Source organism: Cygnus atratus, chromosome 3 (assembly GCF_013377495.2).
Source record: "Cygnus atratus isolate AKBS03 ecotype Queensland, Australia chromosome 3, CAtr_DNAZoo_HiC_assembly, whole genome shotgun sequence".
In the NCBI taxonomy this organism is placed as follows: domain Eukaryota; kingdom Metazoa; phylum Chordata; class Aves; order Anseriformes; family Anatidae; genus Cygnus; species Cygnus atratus.
The window spans coordinates 72313360-72328969 of NC_066364.1; the positions used below are offsets into that span (position 1 = coordinate 72313360).

Below are 15610 nucleotides of genomic sequence, written 5' to 3' on the forward strand. Positions count from 1 at the left end.
TGCATATTTCTATTTTCCCTGCAGTGTGATTTTTGTAAGGTACCTGTTATTTCTACTGCTAAAAAATCACTGATCACTGATCTGACCTCTTAGCAAAAACATTTTCAAGTGTCGCTGGTTTTTATTTTCCAGAAATCCACCATTAATTGCACATTGTTCCTGTTTAAAAGCAATTTTTATGAGAAGAAAAATCTATATTTCTTTTCATCACGTATCTTAAAATATATAAGCAATTCTCTTGCAGTATCACTGACTGGTCATTTTCTCTATCTCCTTTTTCTCTTCTTATTTATGAAGAAAGGTGCTGTTAATATAATAACTAATGGTTTGCTCAAGATCCTGTTCATTTTTGCTGAGTGCTAGGAGAAAAAAGTCAAAGTGCGTTTGGATTGTCATTTGCACAATTTAATTTCTTACTCTAACTACTCAGCAGCTTCTTAAACCAATTAAAGCAAATAATTCTGGAATGGACATAGCCTGCACGATGAAGTAGTCTTTCCTAAGCCATGGTACTATATTTCAATAGTTTATTGAGCTACAGCATCCCACTCTAGTATGAAGGGCAATTCAGAGTCACTGATGGAAAAGGAAAAAGCATTTTTTTCCCATTTTTTCTAACATCCTAAAATATCATTTGTTTCCCACAGAGCTAGTAGAAAAATGGATGTTCTTACCCCGCAGCCTAGTCCATTGCCTGTTTCACATACAATTTTCCTCACTCTTGGTTCAGGCAGCAAACCCGCTCCACAGCCGGGAGTTGGACACAGTACACCGCCCATCTGCAGAACGCATTCCTCCGCACCATAGCGCTGGTAGCGGTTGTACTGCAACACAACAGACAGGTGTTAAACATCTGACAGCACGCAAAAAAACCCCAAACCCACAAACTTGGACCTTGAATCTATCCCATATAATAGAGTCAGCTGTTGTAATGTCTCACACCATAAGTTCAGCAATTTGTCAAATGTCTGAAACTTTGCAATTCGCTAAATAGGGTGTCATTCCACTCCAGCTTACATCATATGCATCATTTTTTAATACATAGTTATCCTTTAAACCACCAGAAAATTGTGTGATACTAAAATTAAGAAAATAGATTGTTCCTGTGAATAATGGCAAAAGCTCTTATACTGATATACAAAAATTAGTGTAAAAATCATAAATATAGTTCAGCAACAGATACGTATAAATGCTGTATACATATTGAAAAGAAAACCACAAAAACACACAATATAATGTCTTTGAGCTAAAGGGTTGTAAAAATAGGTCAGACAACTTCTATTTCAAAATAAATTTGATTAAACTGATTGGCAAAGTGATTCTCTTGAGATCCATTTATGGATCAACTTACATCTTTACATGTAAGTTGTAAACCTACAACTTTACTTACAACTTTAATGTAAGTTGTATTTTTTTCCAGGGTCTACCAGGAAACTTTCTTAGATTTGCAGTTTTCATCTAGTCCCATACTGATAGCCTAAAAAGCCACGGAAAAACCTCAATTTTAATGATGGAGATACTGGCATACAGGCGTATTGAATAACATGCCCAGCATATCCTCAGCGACAAAAACGCCCGCTCTAAAATGACTGATGGCATTGCAATAACTTTCCCTGTTCTAACTTACCCTGCTTTCAAACTGAAATAAGCTGAACTAGTACAAATCATGCTACGTACATGTAAATCACATCCACTGTAGGGCTCTGCACTGGTGCAGTTCCACACTAGTGGCTATATAACCATTGCAAACCAGGCTTCAGATTCAACTATAAATCTGGCCTACTGTAGGGTGAAATAAATAAAAGCATTTGGTTCAAACAGCCCCAAGAAAACAGGAAAATCCAAAAGGCCAAAGAAGAAGGGAGCAGCATGAATTTTCTCTGAGAGCAGAATGAATTTATGGTGCTAAAGGAACAAAACAAACTTTATGTTACAGCACACACAACAGCATTCTGTACTTCATATACTTGTAACTTGTTATTGCTCATGAAAATCATGAAAATCCACTTGTTACCTTTTTTTAGGATAACATCTAAGAAAAACCTCTCCAACCTGCACCCCTCTCCAAAGAAATCCCCAAAGGAAATTGAAGTAATAGAACCAAATAGTAATAGAACCAATAGTAATAGAACCAAAACCACATACACAAAACATACAAAAAAGAATTTTAAATTATGAAGACAAGGACTCCACTGCATATTTTCTGTATGCATTTAAGAAGATTCTTCTGCAAATGTTGAAAATATGTCTTGTTACACCATTTTAAACAATAGTGTATGACTTCTTAAAACCCTACAATACATAGACGTGGAAGTGCTGCATCTCAGAAAAAAAAAAAAAAAGTTTATCAAACTGAAAGTATTCATGTCTGTCAATTAAAAAAAACAAGCAAAACCACCACCACCAACAACAAAAAAAACTCCAAACAAACTTCCTCTCAAATGAAAAGCAAAATCCAAGGGGAGAGGAAGCCTTCAAAACATCATTCAGTATATGAATGGCTGTCAGAAATTGTGAACTAAAGATCTCAAAACATGCAGATACCAGTATTTTGAGAAGTGTATGAGACATCTCTGCAAAGTCTCCTTGAACATGGGGGCTCAACAGGTCAGCTGGTGGTCTTTTCTATTATTACTATGTTCAAACCTGGAGTAATGGAATAAATATTTAATGTTGGAGTCTACCAATTTTCAGCAACATTTGGGATCCTTGCACTAAGAATATGCTGAGTGCTCCAAGTCATGTCACTGGCCTTGAAGAGAAATATAGAATCACAGAATGGTTTGGGTTGGAAAGGACCTTAAACACCATCCAGTTCCAACCCCCCTGCCATGGGCAGGGACACCTCCCATTACACCAGTTTGTTAAAAGCCCCATCCAGCCTGGCCTTGAACACTTCCAGGGATGGGGCATCCATGGCTGCTCTGGGCAGCCTGTTTCAGTGCCTCACCATCTGCTGAGTAAAGAATTTCATCCTTATATCTAATGTAAATCTACACCCTTTTAGTTTAATGCCATTACTCCTTGTCTTGTCACTACACTCCCTGATAAAGAGTCCCTCTACAGCTTTCCTGTAGGCCCCCTTTAGGTATTGTAAGGCCACGATAAGGTTTCCCCTCTTCTCCATGCTGAAGATATGGTCAGCACTGAAAGTATCCACTGAAAGTATTTGTTGACTTAATTCTTCTTCAGGGCACAGGCAGGACCTGAGGGTGAGGATGGCGATCATCTTATGCTGTTAAGAGGCAGCCTTCCATTGTGCTGGGTGTTTGCAAGCACCTTCTCCTTAAGGAGGCAAATGCCAGTGACACTCTGACTGTGATTCTGTCAGCATTCTCATCACAAATTATCAGCTGAAAAAAAGAATATGCTTTCTAGTCTCTAATTTAAAATAGAGGACATGGAGAGATTCCTTTAGACACCTTTCCTTTTCTTTTGATAGACAAAAATGGATGATAGGTAAGAATCAATCTGTCTTCTTAAGCTGTAGGAAGGAAATGGCTCTTACTGGCCAGGTGGACACAGCAGTTGAATTCTGCCTGAAAATTGTGACGTTTTACTGGTTCGGCTCAGGGCTCATCCCAAATAATTACAGCACTATCATCAGTGATATTCACAGTATAATTGTTAAACAAATGGATCAATTTGAAGAGAGGAAAAATAATTTAAGTGAATTTGCACATCCTGATATCTAGTTACCAGCTTATTTCCAACCTTCAAAGCCCAGATATGATCATAAGACGTCATTTTCCTTTTTCCTTGTGCATGTACAATACCTCAGGTAAAATTCAGCAGCCAACTAGAACAGGTAATAGCAGAATGTATACACATTTTGTCATACATAACTAGGTGATTTATACGCTGTATTCTGCGATCTGAAACAGAATGTCTCACTTTAAGGTTCATTTATAAAAGGTTTGTAAATGACCAAAACATTTACTTATGAATTATTAATTAACTACTTTCATATAGTGTCAGATTATACCTATTAGAGGCATTTTCTCTTGATATAACACAGCTATACATATCACATGGTACTGATGCAATCAACATGCTTAAAACAAGTCAATCTGCAAAAGCACTTAAACGTCTTTGGAGTCCATGATGTATTCTCAATCATCTCTGGATAAGATGCTTAAGGATAATCTACCACCACTGGTTTACTTTGCATCTTACTCTTAACCAGAGATTGAAAGTAGGATTCATTTAATTTAGTTTCAGTTTCTGCAGTGATGATGCCTTTGGTTGCACAGGTTGTTTACACTCATTTAACAGAGACAAAAATAGGGTGCAGTTCATCTTTTCTCTTGTGGATGCATGCCATAGTATCAGAACTGAGCCCTAGACAGCATTGTTGTATTAACTCTAAAGAGAGGTCAGACTGTTTTCTACATGTTGATGCCTGACGTTAGGTGACTGCCACAACAGGTACTTCAGTACCACTAATTCTGATCCTAAGCCACTGGGCCAAACTATTTTTAAAATCAAAGATTAGGTACATAAGTAGGTTAGACTGCGAATCACCTCACAGAATTTTCTCTCTTCAGAAATTAAACATCTAACCTAAACAACTCATATAGGCTCCAAATATATTTATTGTGAAGAGACAGTTATCCCAAGAATGGAATTTATCCTGACTTAAATGTGAAGTCTAAGATAGGTGGGCTGAATCACCCTCTGGAAATGCTATAGTTGAAGCTGAGACAGCTAACTTAGGCTAGATATATTACACTTAAAGAGCTGTCATTGGAAGATTAATCTAACTCTTCTATACATTCCAAATATTTCACATTATCTGTTACTCAATTGTTAGCAATGTGCCCCCTAGTTAGAGATGCACTCATCAGGTGTAAAAGGGTTTTACATGTTACAAGTAGGAAAAATATCCCTAATTACTTTTAGAAAAAAAACTCTTAAAAATGTAATATATGGGAAATTCGACTGAACTGGCATTTGTGGTACCCGATTTCAATTCCTGGCAGCCACACAGCCTTCCTGTGGTTTTCACGTAAGTCACTTAATCTATGCTTCTCATCAGTTCCCCATTTCTAAAGAGGGAAAATGATACTTGCTGATTTCACTGTAGTGTTGAGAGGTAAAATCCATTAATAGTCATGAGGACATCAAATACTATGGTAATGAGAGGCATAGAATTACACAGAAATCACCAGCCATCTACTGCTGCTAGAAATCAGCTTTTGAGCAAAGCATGCCAGACATTTATATGCTACTGTAATAAAGGCCTCAGAAATGTAGGTAGGTAAATAGTTGCCGGATTCAATATCGAACCATATATTTCAATGTTTATTTGGAAAAAAAAAAAAAAGCCTTTAAAAATATGATTTACTCCAAATTGCTAGTGCTAAGACAGCTAGACGTATACAAACAAGATATTCTTAAAACTTTTTTTTTTTTTTTCCTGTCATGAACTTTCCCCTCAGTTTGTGGACTGACCCAGTTAACCCAAATTTATACTATTCATGGAATAAAATGTTGAGGAGAAAAAATTCCCAGCTCCACTTTTGGTATTTCAACCACATCACGAAGTTCTTTCATGCAAGCTTTGCTCATAAAGAGTTGTCAGAGCCTTTAGAAATGATTTTTATAAATGATTATAAATTGTAGTATGACACAGACATGGAAGCTGAATAGCTGTAACCATTTATTCCCTGCTCCCCACTTTCCAGATTGGGATGGCATCCCTTGAGTGTTAGAATAGTACCAGGTTTTCAACCAGTGGAAATTCAATCATTTGATGTTGTAAATCAGGGGTAATATAATTGAAATCACTGGGCTGACAGAGGAATAAGACAGGTTTAACTATAGATTGCTGTATTTTAAGCTTCATTGAGATGTAGATATTAAGACAAACCTGAAATGCACCTGGATGAATAAAACCCTTGTGAAATACACTTTGTGAACACAATGCTTCCTTGCCATATTATTTAATTTGCAAGTTATGCTTTAATATGACGTGATATTTTAATTTTGTGTTTATACTTTGGGCACGGTTTTTCTTTTTCCTTTTTTTTTTTTTCCCAAATCTAAAAGCATCTGCTCAGTAGTAGCCTCACAGGGAATTCTGGACAAAAGTTAAACAGGTAGATGTAAAGCCAAAATTTCTAATTTCTAAACAGTAATTTGATTACTTGCTTCTTTTAACTGTGTGTAACGGTCTCAGAGGAAAGAAAATCTACTTTCTGGAGTCAGATTGTTTTTATTGCTTATATAAATCAAATAACCATCTGTGTGTTTCAAAATTAGATTGTGGAGGCTATTAATCCATAATGTAGACTAAGCACTTTATTTATATGTATTATACACATACAAAAATAAAATAAAATTAGTTACATAATGTAATTAGGCAACTTAATGTACAAAACTCTTAGCATACATTGGACTCATAGAAGTACTTACAAAAAAAAGGCATCATGTTGATGACTTAAAATACAGTTAAAGTTACAGACAGTTAAAGTTACAGTTAGAGACGGACTGATGTGGTTGTCCAACCATTAGATGGTTCATTGGACCACTCTTAGTTTATTTTTCCTGAGTTTCTGGGCTCCATTGCTGGCCAGGGAGGGGATGTGATGAACAAGTTCAGAACATCAGCTCCTTGTTCCCTCCGGAGCACTGAGTACCACAGAGAAGTCCAGAAAGAGAACCATCTTCCACAGGGCTGGAATTTGCCTGACTTTGGACAGTCATAGAAAGGTGGGTAAGGCAGTCTGAAGAAAACATCTCAGATAAAAAACACATGACTGGACCAATGCAACACAATTTATGGACAAAATGAAACTAGAACAGAGAGGAGGAAAGAAATGGAAGACTGCAGTTTGCAGAATGATATGGAAGAAGGCACAAGGTGAGGAGTATGAAAAATAAAATACTGAGAAGAGAGGACACTGGAGAAAGCTGTATAGGAAATCAGACTGAATATATGAGAGGCAATATGATGCAGTGAGGAAAGTTAACTAAGCACAGTGTATGGTTTGACACGCTATTAAAAATCTATCGTAAATTTGTTATCTTCCAGCAGGTATTTGTGGGATCAGTCTGAATAGACTGAATGCTGGAGATTAACATTCAGTTCCTTCTGACCCTTGTGGAGCTTGAATCCACATTCCTTTGTCCCCCACAGATGACAACCATCAAGTCTTGTAACAGATAATGCTGTAAATAGATGCAACTGAGATTCACTGAAGAAGACACTGGCTCAAAAGAATTCCACAATTCCACTTCTCAGGCCAAAAGAGTAAATGTCTGCATAGTCCATGAAAGCAGATCAAAGTCACCTACGGCATATATGTAGTTTCACCTGCTACATCCACCTGAGACCCTGAATACTGGGATTCAGATTTTCTCTCTGAATTTAATAAAAACTGGGTGGAAGAGAATTCCTTTTTTTTAGAAACACATTTTTTATTGATAGTTTCTATAGAAAAGTAAACAACAGAAATTTGGTTCCTAAACTAAATGACTTTTTGTTTGTTTTTGACAGGAAAATAATATCCTTTAAATTAGTTTTGATCACAAGTACTTTCTCCCTCATTCCTCCTCCATTTTTTATTTCAGCTATTGGACCAAAAATAAATTACTCTCACTTCTCTAATGCACAGACAACATGGAGAAAAAGGATAAGAAAGTAGAGATGCCCTATCTATGACAAGAACTCAAAGAGGATGAAGTTCTGGTAACCCAGAAGAGGCAAGGCTGAGGAACTCACATGGATTCTATTTACCTCTGAAGTTAGAGAAGGAGAGGGCTAGAAGACATGAAAACCAGATATAGCATAGAAAAAGAAGGGAGTCAAATCACCGGTCATATGAAATTGCAAGACTGCAATGTTTGTTGTGTAGTTCAGGCTATAGAAAAAGAAGGTGTAAGGAATGTAAGGAACATCAGAAGTTAAATGCAGTACTTCAGTTTTAGAGAGAGAGTGATGGGATAGTGATGACAAATCCAAAAAGTAAGCCAATTAGGACAGACAGAAATCAGACAGACATGGAATAGAAAATTTGAAGAAACTGAGAGATGCATCATTCGCATTGAGGTGGTAGCTGAAGTCAAGTGGGAAAGCACCAAGCTGTGGGAAAGTCTACTCATACAGACTTAAGAATACCTACAAAACAGCTTTGCTTTAGTAATTATGAACTGGAAAAATTATTCAGTGAAAATTTCTTTATTTTTTTTTTAATTTTGATTTTGATTTTTATAACTGCATGTGAATTACTGAGAGGTGTCTGGTAGTTTTTTCACACATAGCTTCCAAAAATTCTTCACCCACAATTATTTCAGAAGCATTTTGTTGATCACATTTGGCATTTTCCAGTATTAAACTCAGATGATAAATTAGAACTGTCATGTGACGTTACTTTTTCTTGAATCGGGAGATATCACATCAATTAATTCAACACTGACTTTACACTAATAATCTGTAACATATATTTAAAAAAGATCCTCCAGCAAGTATTACATGCAAAAAAAAAAATAAATCATGAGAACCTTCTCCCTGCCACACACACTTATTGCAAATTCCTTACAAAACCCAAATTAATGTTACACAATTTTTGTCTACACTGCATTCTTTTAGTACTAGATTCCCATATCTCCTAAGGTTACATCTCACAGCAAAAGCTAGTACAGTCCCACACCACCTTTGATAAGCATGGCAATGTGCATCTACAGATTTTCAAAACAGGATATTCCTTTGCCTGTTTCCCCCAACTCACAAGGAAATGAGAAAAAAAAAAAAAAGAGAGAGAGAGAGATAGAGAGAGAGAAAATTGTCTCCATGCCAGCTTGCTCTGATTTCAGGGATATAAACACCCACAACATTTCTGAAGAAAAAGTGAGCAGTGCTATGAGCTGCTGTAACAGCTGATAGGAGAGATCTGTTAAAATTGATCATTCCCCTGTCAAAATATCAAGAAACTGGCCAATACATTCTGCAAAGTTGTCAGAGCAGATGATATAGCAGAGAAGCATAGCTATACATTACTTTGCAGCTTCTTTTCTTGCCACTAGCATGTCATCTGCTTCATCTGTTCTGTGACCTGTTGGGGGCACTCAGGTATAGCAGCAGACTGCTTTTGCAATTGTTTTCCCTTCCAGCCTTCAGATGTAGCTGCAATTTTATTCATGAATCACAATATTCCATTTAAACAATTAAACAAGGGTGGTTTTTTTTTTTATCACTTTGGGGAGAAGAGGGAAGTTTCTCAGAGAGTCATTACGAGACTCCATAAGAGTTCACTTGCTATGTGGGTATATTATAGTGCTAAAGTCTGAATTAAAGTGTTTTCTCTGCTGTCTCTGTCACTGGCTTGTTGAATTACCTGCCTTACACTGCATTTGGACAGAGCCCATATTTACTGCATCTTTAACATATTTTTTGTTAGCAGCTTGTATGATCACGACTCGTAGAATCATTTGCGTTTACTTGCAGGGGCAGCCAGCCTGACATGGCAAACAGCTACTGCAGAAGACTGTAACTTTTTTATATTGTGCTCTTTTTCAATAGTTCCCCAGTTAATAAATCTTTCATCCCAATCCTGAATGTATCTCAAGGTACCTATGAAGTGAAGTGGTTAGACAGCAGGTTGGACTGCATCCATTATGCTAGGGGAAAATTATGGATTAGGAATAGTGAGACTGAATTGCAAGAAAAAGCTCAACAGAGCTAAGGCCAGTTAGAAGGCTCCAGGTTTTCCCCTTCCTGAGGCTGCATGGCCAGGAGAGTCTCTTTGCCTTATGCAGACTTTTGTGCACTGGGACTGTCTGTTAAAAAGGTGTTCCAAAACAAACCAGTCAAAGCTGCTTTCTGAACTTTTACTGCATCTTTTCCACTCATATAATACTGTAGGAAACTAGAAACTGGAAAAAGAATAAAGATCCAAGACATGAAGAAGCCCTTTCATTTTCACCAGCTCCAGAAGTGGCTTACCTTTGGAGACTTTTCTAGGTCATACTCTCTGGCACCTTTTCAAAGTACCAAGTATCAAGTGGGGTAGCAATCTGTTGCTAAATGTATTGTGTTGCATTTTAAAACAATTACTTTGGAAGCCAATTTTATGTGGTAAATTAGGTATCCAAAATGTGTATCATGTACCAGTGGGTCTTGTACTCTTCTATTTCACCACATAGACTATGATTACCTCTTTCCATAAAGTCTAAAAATAATTCCCTCTTTAAAAAACTATCTTGATGCCACCAATTAAACCTTAAAAGATAGACTTTCTGGCAATAATGAATGTCCCGTAATGCACATGCCTGAGGAAATAGGAGACACGGGAAATTTACATGTCCTTGAGACTACTGAGATTTTAGACTATTTGGACAACTGTTTTATTATCATGGGACTTTTAGCAAATATTAGATTAATCAGCAACTCTTCACATTTCAAGTTAAATATAAAGCCTTTTTTTTCTCAGTTTTCCTTTAGTGCTTACACGTAGATAAAGAAACAGTTTATTTCGATAGGCAGATAGGTAGGCAGACACATTTTCCAGTGGTTTGATTGTATAAGCTTCTCAACACCTTATCTCTTCATGACATCAATAAAAATTATATATGCTCATTCTTTACATGAAACAAATATGCAGTGAAGACATGGTAAAGACCACTGCTTTGTATTAGAAACAGTTGATTGACTTTAATTTGACTGAAATTTGGTTGACAAAAGTAAGAGAGTTGATGAAGCAGACTTCTCTAACACTGCTTTAACTGGAACTGCTTTAACTGGAACCTATGAGGACCTACACTGACAATGTCCATTTCAGACTAAAAGGTTCCTTCATTCTACTGGAGAGATATTTAGCTGACAGAAACTGGCTGCCTTTTGCTGTAAAAGCAATTTTTTAGTTCTGTTTTAGGGGCATGTGATAGTTCTTTCTGAGTCACATTTATAGGTTTGAGTTTATTTGTTTATATGATGATCACTTATTACCTTGTGATAGAACAGAGGGAATTTGAAATTTAAAGGATCTAGACATTGAGGAATAGCAGATGTACTGGTGCTGTAGAGTGGCGGAAAGAAAAGATGCTGGGAATTTTTTGTTTTTCACTACTGAAAGGTATAATAGGATTTAATGTTTGTAAGTGATTTGTAAACAAATAATGGATGTTTTTCTCAGCAATACACTCCAGTTTAAACAAGAATTAATCCAAGAAAGTCATGCAATGTGGATTCTAAAGGAGATCAGAAAAGATTATCAAAATAGTCCATTCTGCTTTTATAATCCGGCCTTGAATACATAAGCATTTTAAAAATAAATCAAGTTTGGACATGTAACAGTAACATGCCCCTATTATTTCTTGACTGTTGCTTGGATTTGAAGAAAATATACGTAGACTAATAATGCTGAAATGTTAATTAGTCTGAATAAAACAGGGTCATAATTAATTATGATTTTTCTTCTAACTAGGATGAATGATAACAGAAAAAGACATTAAATTTTTTTTGAAAAGCAAATGCATAACTAAACACATATGAGAAATAATCAGATAGTCATATGAATAAGGACTTTGCCCAAAATTCATTAAGATGTATTTTATTATTATTTTTTACCTTGTTTTTGCACCGACTTCTCCCTAACTGTCAAACTGCACGTTAATTTCAAACAAGGGCTACTGTGGTCATCACTAAACTCATGGCAACAAAACTTTTGTGGGGAGAGAATGTAATTGCAATATGCTTCACGCTTTTGTCTGCTCACGGAATAATTCAAGTGGCATGGCAATGTTCACTAGTTGCAAAGACATTTATTAAGACTGTAATGATAATCATTGTATCCGAATAACCTGTTAGTGTAGCTAGTTTCAGAGAAAGACAAATTTTTATAGGTCAGATCCATTTTGTAGAACAACTTTCCATCTGCATAGTTTTACGCTCCTAATGCACAGTGGCAAACATTTCTCATCTGTTTAGGTGTAGGCACTACAAAGAGCAGTAATTTCATTACAAAAGTCAGTAAAAATGCAAAAAATATTTCGAGTGGCAAAAATATAGTACTTCATAGCAAGGCTATGAGGAGTTTCATCAAACTCCTCCACTCTGTTCAAGACTTCTCTTATTATTGGACAGAAATTAATTGCCTTTTCCTTTAAGGTTCCTCATGGTTTACATCACCTCACCTTTGAAGATCACATTTATGACTATATAATTTAATACTTTCTTAATGCAAAGATGTAGTTGAGTGGAATAAAGAAAGAAAGCATTCAGATTACAAAGGCAATCTTAAGTCTGACATTTCCTAATGTCTGAATTCTTGACTGGCACTCTAAACTCTTTTAGCTTTCATTTTTACGTCTATCACTTTCTTTTCTAAAAAGCAAACAGGAAAAAAAATAAAATTCATCAACTAAATTCTGTTGCTCTGCCAGTGGTTATTATCAAAGCTGGGATCTACGAGTCCATCCTCAGACCTCTACCAGCAGAGCTAACAAATTCTGCCTGGTTCAGCCCTCTCACTCTTACTGTCTCTTGGTTTACCTGTTTCTTAATTCACCTTCAGATCTCTGCTTTGTTCCCTCTCCTCCTAGCCCATTTATGTTCACCCCCTTGGGCAGCTCATTAAACACAGATCTTTTATTTACCAGTCCCTTCCAGCAAGTTTCTTTACCTTGTCCTTCTAGTTCTTGGTCCCAGCTTCTTGTCAGACTCTTATTCCTACCACTCTGGTTTCTACTTCTACCATATCTGACAAGACAGTCCCATCTCTCCACAGTTCCAAGCTTCATCTTGCTCTGCCCTCCATTTGTCATCTGGTTCTCACCAGTCTTGCAGCCCCATCAAACCCAGTCTTAATTTCTTTTATTTCCTCTTCCTGAATCCTCAGTCTCATCAGATTCCTGCTTCCAGTCTTTCCTCTGTCCTACCCTGTTTTCTGTCTTTTTTTCCATTCCTGTCAGACAAATCCTCCCACACTCCCCTTCATGCTGCCTTCTTGTTGAGAAGCTGAATTCCTTAGGACTTACGCATTTGACTTTTTTTAACAACTGAAGTGGGAGACTGGTGGAGAAAAACTGGAAATCTAGAAAATGTACCAGCAGTCCTACATGTAAGAAAAATATGCCTGTAGGAGAGTGAAATAGAAAGGTGGAGCAACAGGGTGTACTAGACAATATAATCTGCTCTAACGGCTAAGTGATCACGCTTTGAATTAACATTTAAGGACTTTCTCCTATCACAGCCTTCACATATCTTTGTGCAAGTCCCTTGGGGCTAGGTTCATTAACAGATGCAAATATTCTGATGTACAGCACACTAATGCTGACCTTTCAGGTCCTTGGTCCCCAGTACCCACAGCAATTCTATGTTAGGCAGCTGGGCTTCATAACCAGTACATTAAGGAAGATACTTGAGGCAAGGACAACTTGAATTTCAGAAGAACTGAGCATTGAAAATTCAAACTTGCCTCTCAACATTTAAGGCTATTTTCTCAATATCTCTGTACATTGATTTTATTATTAATAAAATAGTAACTATGACCATTTAATGAGTGTGGTAAAGCATACCTCACATGCTTTTGTAAGATCCCTCTATAGAAACAGTTTTGTCAGTGCAAAGCACAGATATCATGATGAATGAGAAACATATTTTTAAAAGAGATCAGAGGCCACAAAAAGAGATGGACAATATCAAGTAGCTGTAAATATCAGTCCCTTAGTCAGATTGTTTGTCTATTTGCTGTTTTAGAGAGCCTGTTAACTGCTGTAGTCCAAAGCTGAAAAGCTGTGGCAGGTAGCAGATGTACCAATTAATAACCTGTCAAGGCTGATGGATAGAATGAAAAAAAAATTGCACATATATCTCCTGTGTGTTTTTTCCCCCACATTTCAGGTCACTGGGGGTCATGAGACACACTTTGCATCCCTGGAGATAGACGAAACTGTCTCATTAGTGTCTATCTTTCCCGACATTAAGATGCTGACTTTGAGATGCTAACTCACCTGCTCTTCTCCCAGAATCCTGAAGTGATGAAGCTCTTTAATCAAGGAATCTGGACAGCCAGCTGTTGGAAAGAAACAAAACCAGGCACTTTAGAGTTCCCTGCCAGTGTGGTTTCAGCTATAAAATACATAGACGTAGAGAGGATAGAATATGCAGATTACATTAGATTTAGAAGATTAGGAAGATAAGCCATGGTTCTGTGGGCACCAGAATGCTGAAAACCATCCATCAAATAATCCCTTCACATTTCAGAGCACGCTACCAAGAATGCTTAGAAAGGTTATATTCCGTATATTTTAGCCCTTTCCCCAAAAGACTAGAATCAAAAGCAAGATGAAAAGGGCAGCACTGTCTGCCAGATAACACCAACCCTTAGTGTAAGCCAACAAGCCTGTTAAAAGAGGTTCTTACATCAAAACCTTGGAGCTGCCCAAAGCTGAATTCTGATTTACACACCAGGTTTGGACTCATCTCTAAGCATTGTATAGGCTTTTTCCAGTTCCCTGAAGGATTTCACAGGCTCTGCAGACCCCACAGATCACTTTACTTTTGGCTGTCACCAACATAATCCATTTCACACAGATGTAGTTGTCACCCACAGGTGCAATACACAAACCAACTACACATGCAGAAGAGAGATTTGCCAGAACTTTGCAATCAGTTTAATGTTCAATGGTTACAGCCTTTCACATCTGTACCAGCCAGAATGAAAGAGTATGTCTTGCTAGATGCTACACACTTTGCTGACCTCTTCAGACTGTGGTAACCTTCCTGGTGATGAAATCCAAGCATGCTACTCAGTTTTGTACACTACTAGACTCATTTCTGGCAAGGGATAAAAGTGCAGACTGTGAAAGCAATCTGGGCTTTATTCTTCTTACCATAAATTGAAGGATCTGCTTGTGAACAGAGAAACTTCCTTAAAAGGGATTAAAAGCAGAGTTCTCCCCAGAACATGGGAAGAACTAAGATTATATCAACCTGCTTTTCTGCTGCTGTAACTACAAATGGTTACCTCTCACCCTTAATGCCTCCTATTAAAAGAATGTAAATGAATTTGGAGACAGTTGTCAGGAAATCTCCATTAGCACTGTGGCTTCACTCAAAGGCAATGAGGCATGGCCTACATTTGCAACTCCTGCTGGCATAGCTGTGTTAGGGATACAGAGGGTCAAACTTTTATACTTGCAAGCAACATAACTAAAAAGGCAAAAATCCTGGTTTAGATACATTTGTAGTAGTACAAGTCTTTCAATGGTATAACTTTTTATACCTAGCAAGCTGATTTAAATGGTATTCTAAACAAATTCTCACTGGTAAATATTCTATCTCCATTCAGAGGAGGTACATGTGGAGAATGCACCATCAGCACAACTTCATCACCAATGCATCCTTACTACTTCTTCTAGCATTATTTTTCTATCCATTTTCAGTGGGATTTCCATCTCCATCTTCCAGTTCATCTAAATCCTGAATGTATCAACTGCTCTGTCTTACTAAATCCTTGATCTTGGCCTGACTTGTAGCCTAGAGCAGTTGAATTCTCTGATTTTAGATCAGAAATCACTGCCTAAAATAAGAGCTCCTCTCTCCTACCCTCAAGATCCTATGTAATTATTACAAATTTTTCTTCATGTCACTTTTACTGAAATATCT

General features: G+C 37.1%; 1 protein-coding gene across 1 annotated transcript in view; it reads right to left on the reverse strand.

Annotated features, from left to right (window-relative positions):
• PRKN (parkin RBR E3 ubiquitin protein ligase) overlaps positions 1-15610 on the reverse strand; it is a 758163-nt gene that overhangs the window by 114583 nt on the left and 627970 nt on the right. The window contains exons 8-9 of the mRNA XM_050709867.1: positions 13954-14015; positions 675-824 (exon numbers count right to left, since the gene is read on the reverse strand). Of these exons, the coding sequence (XP_050565824.1) occupies positions 675-824; positions 13954-14015 (212 nt within the window). The remainder of the gene's footprint in view (positions 1-674; positions 825-13953; positions 14016-15610) is intronic.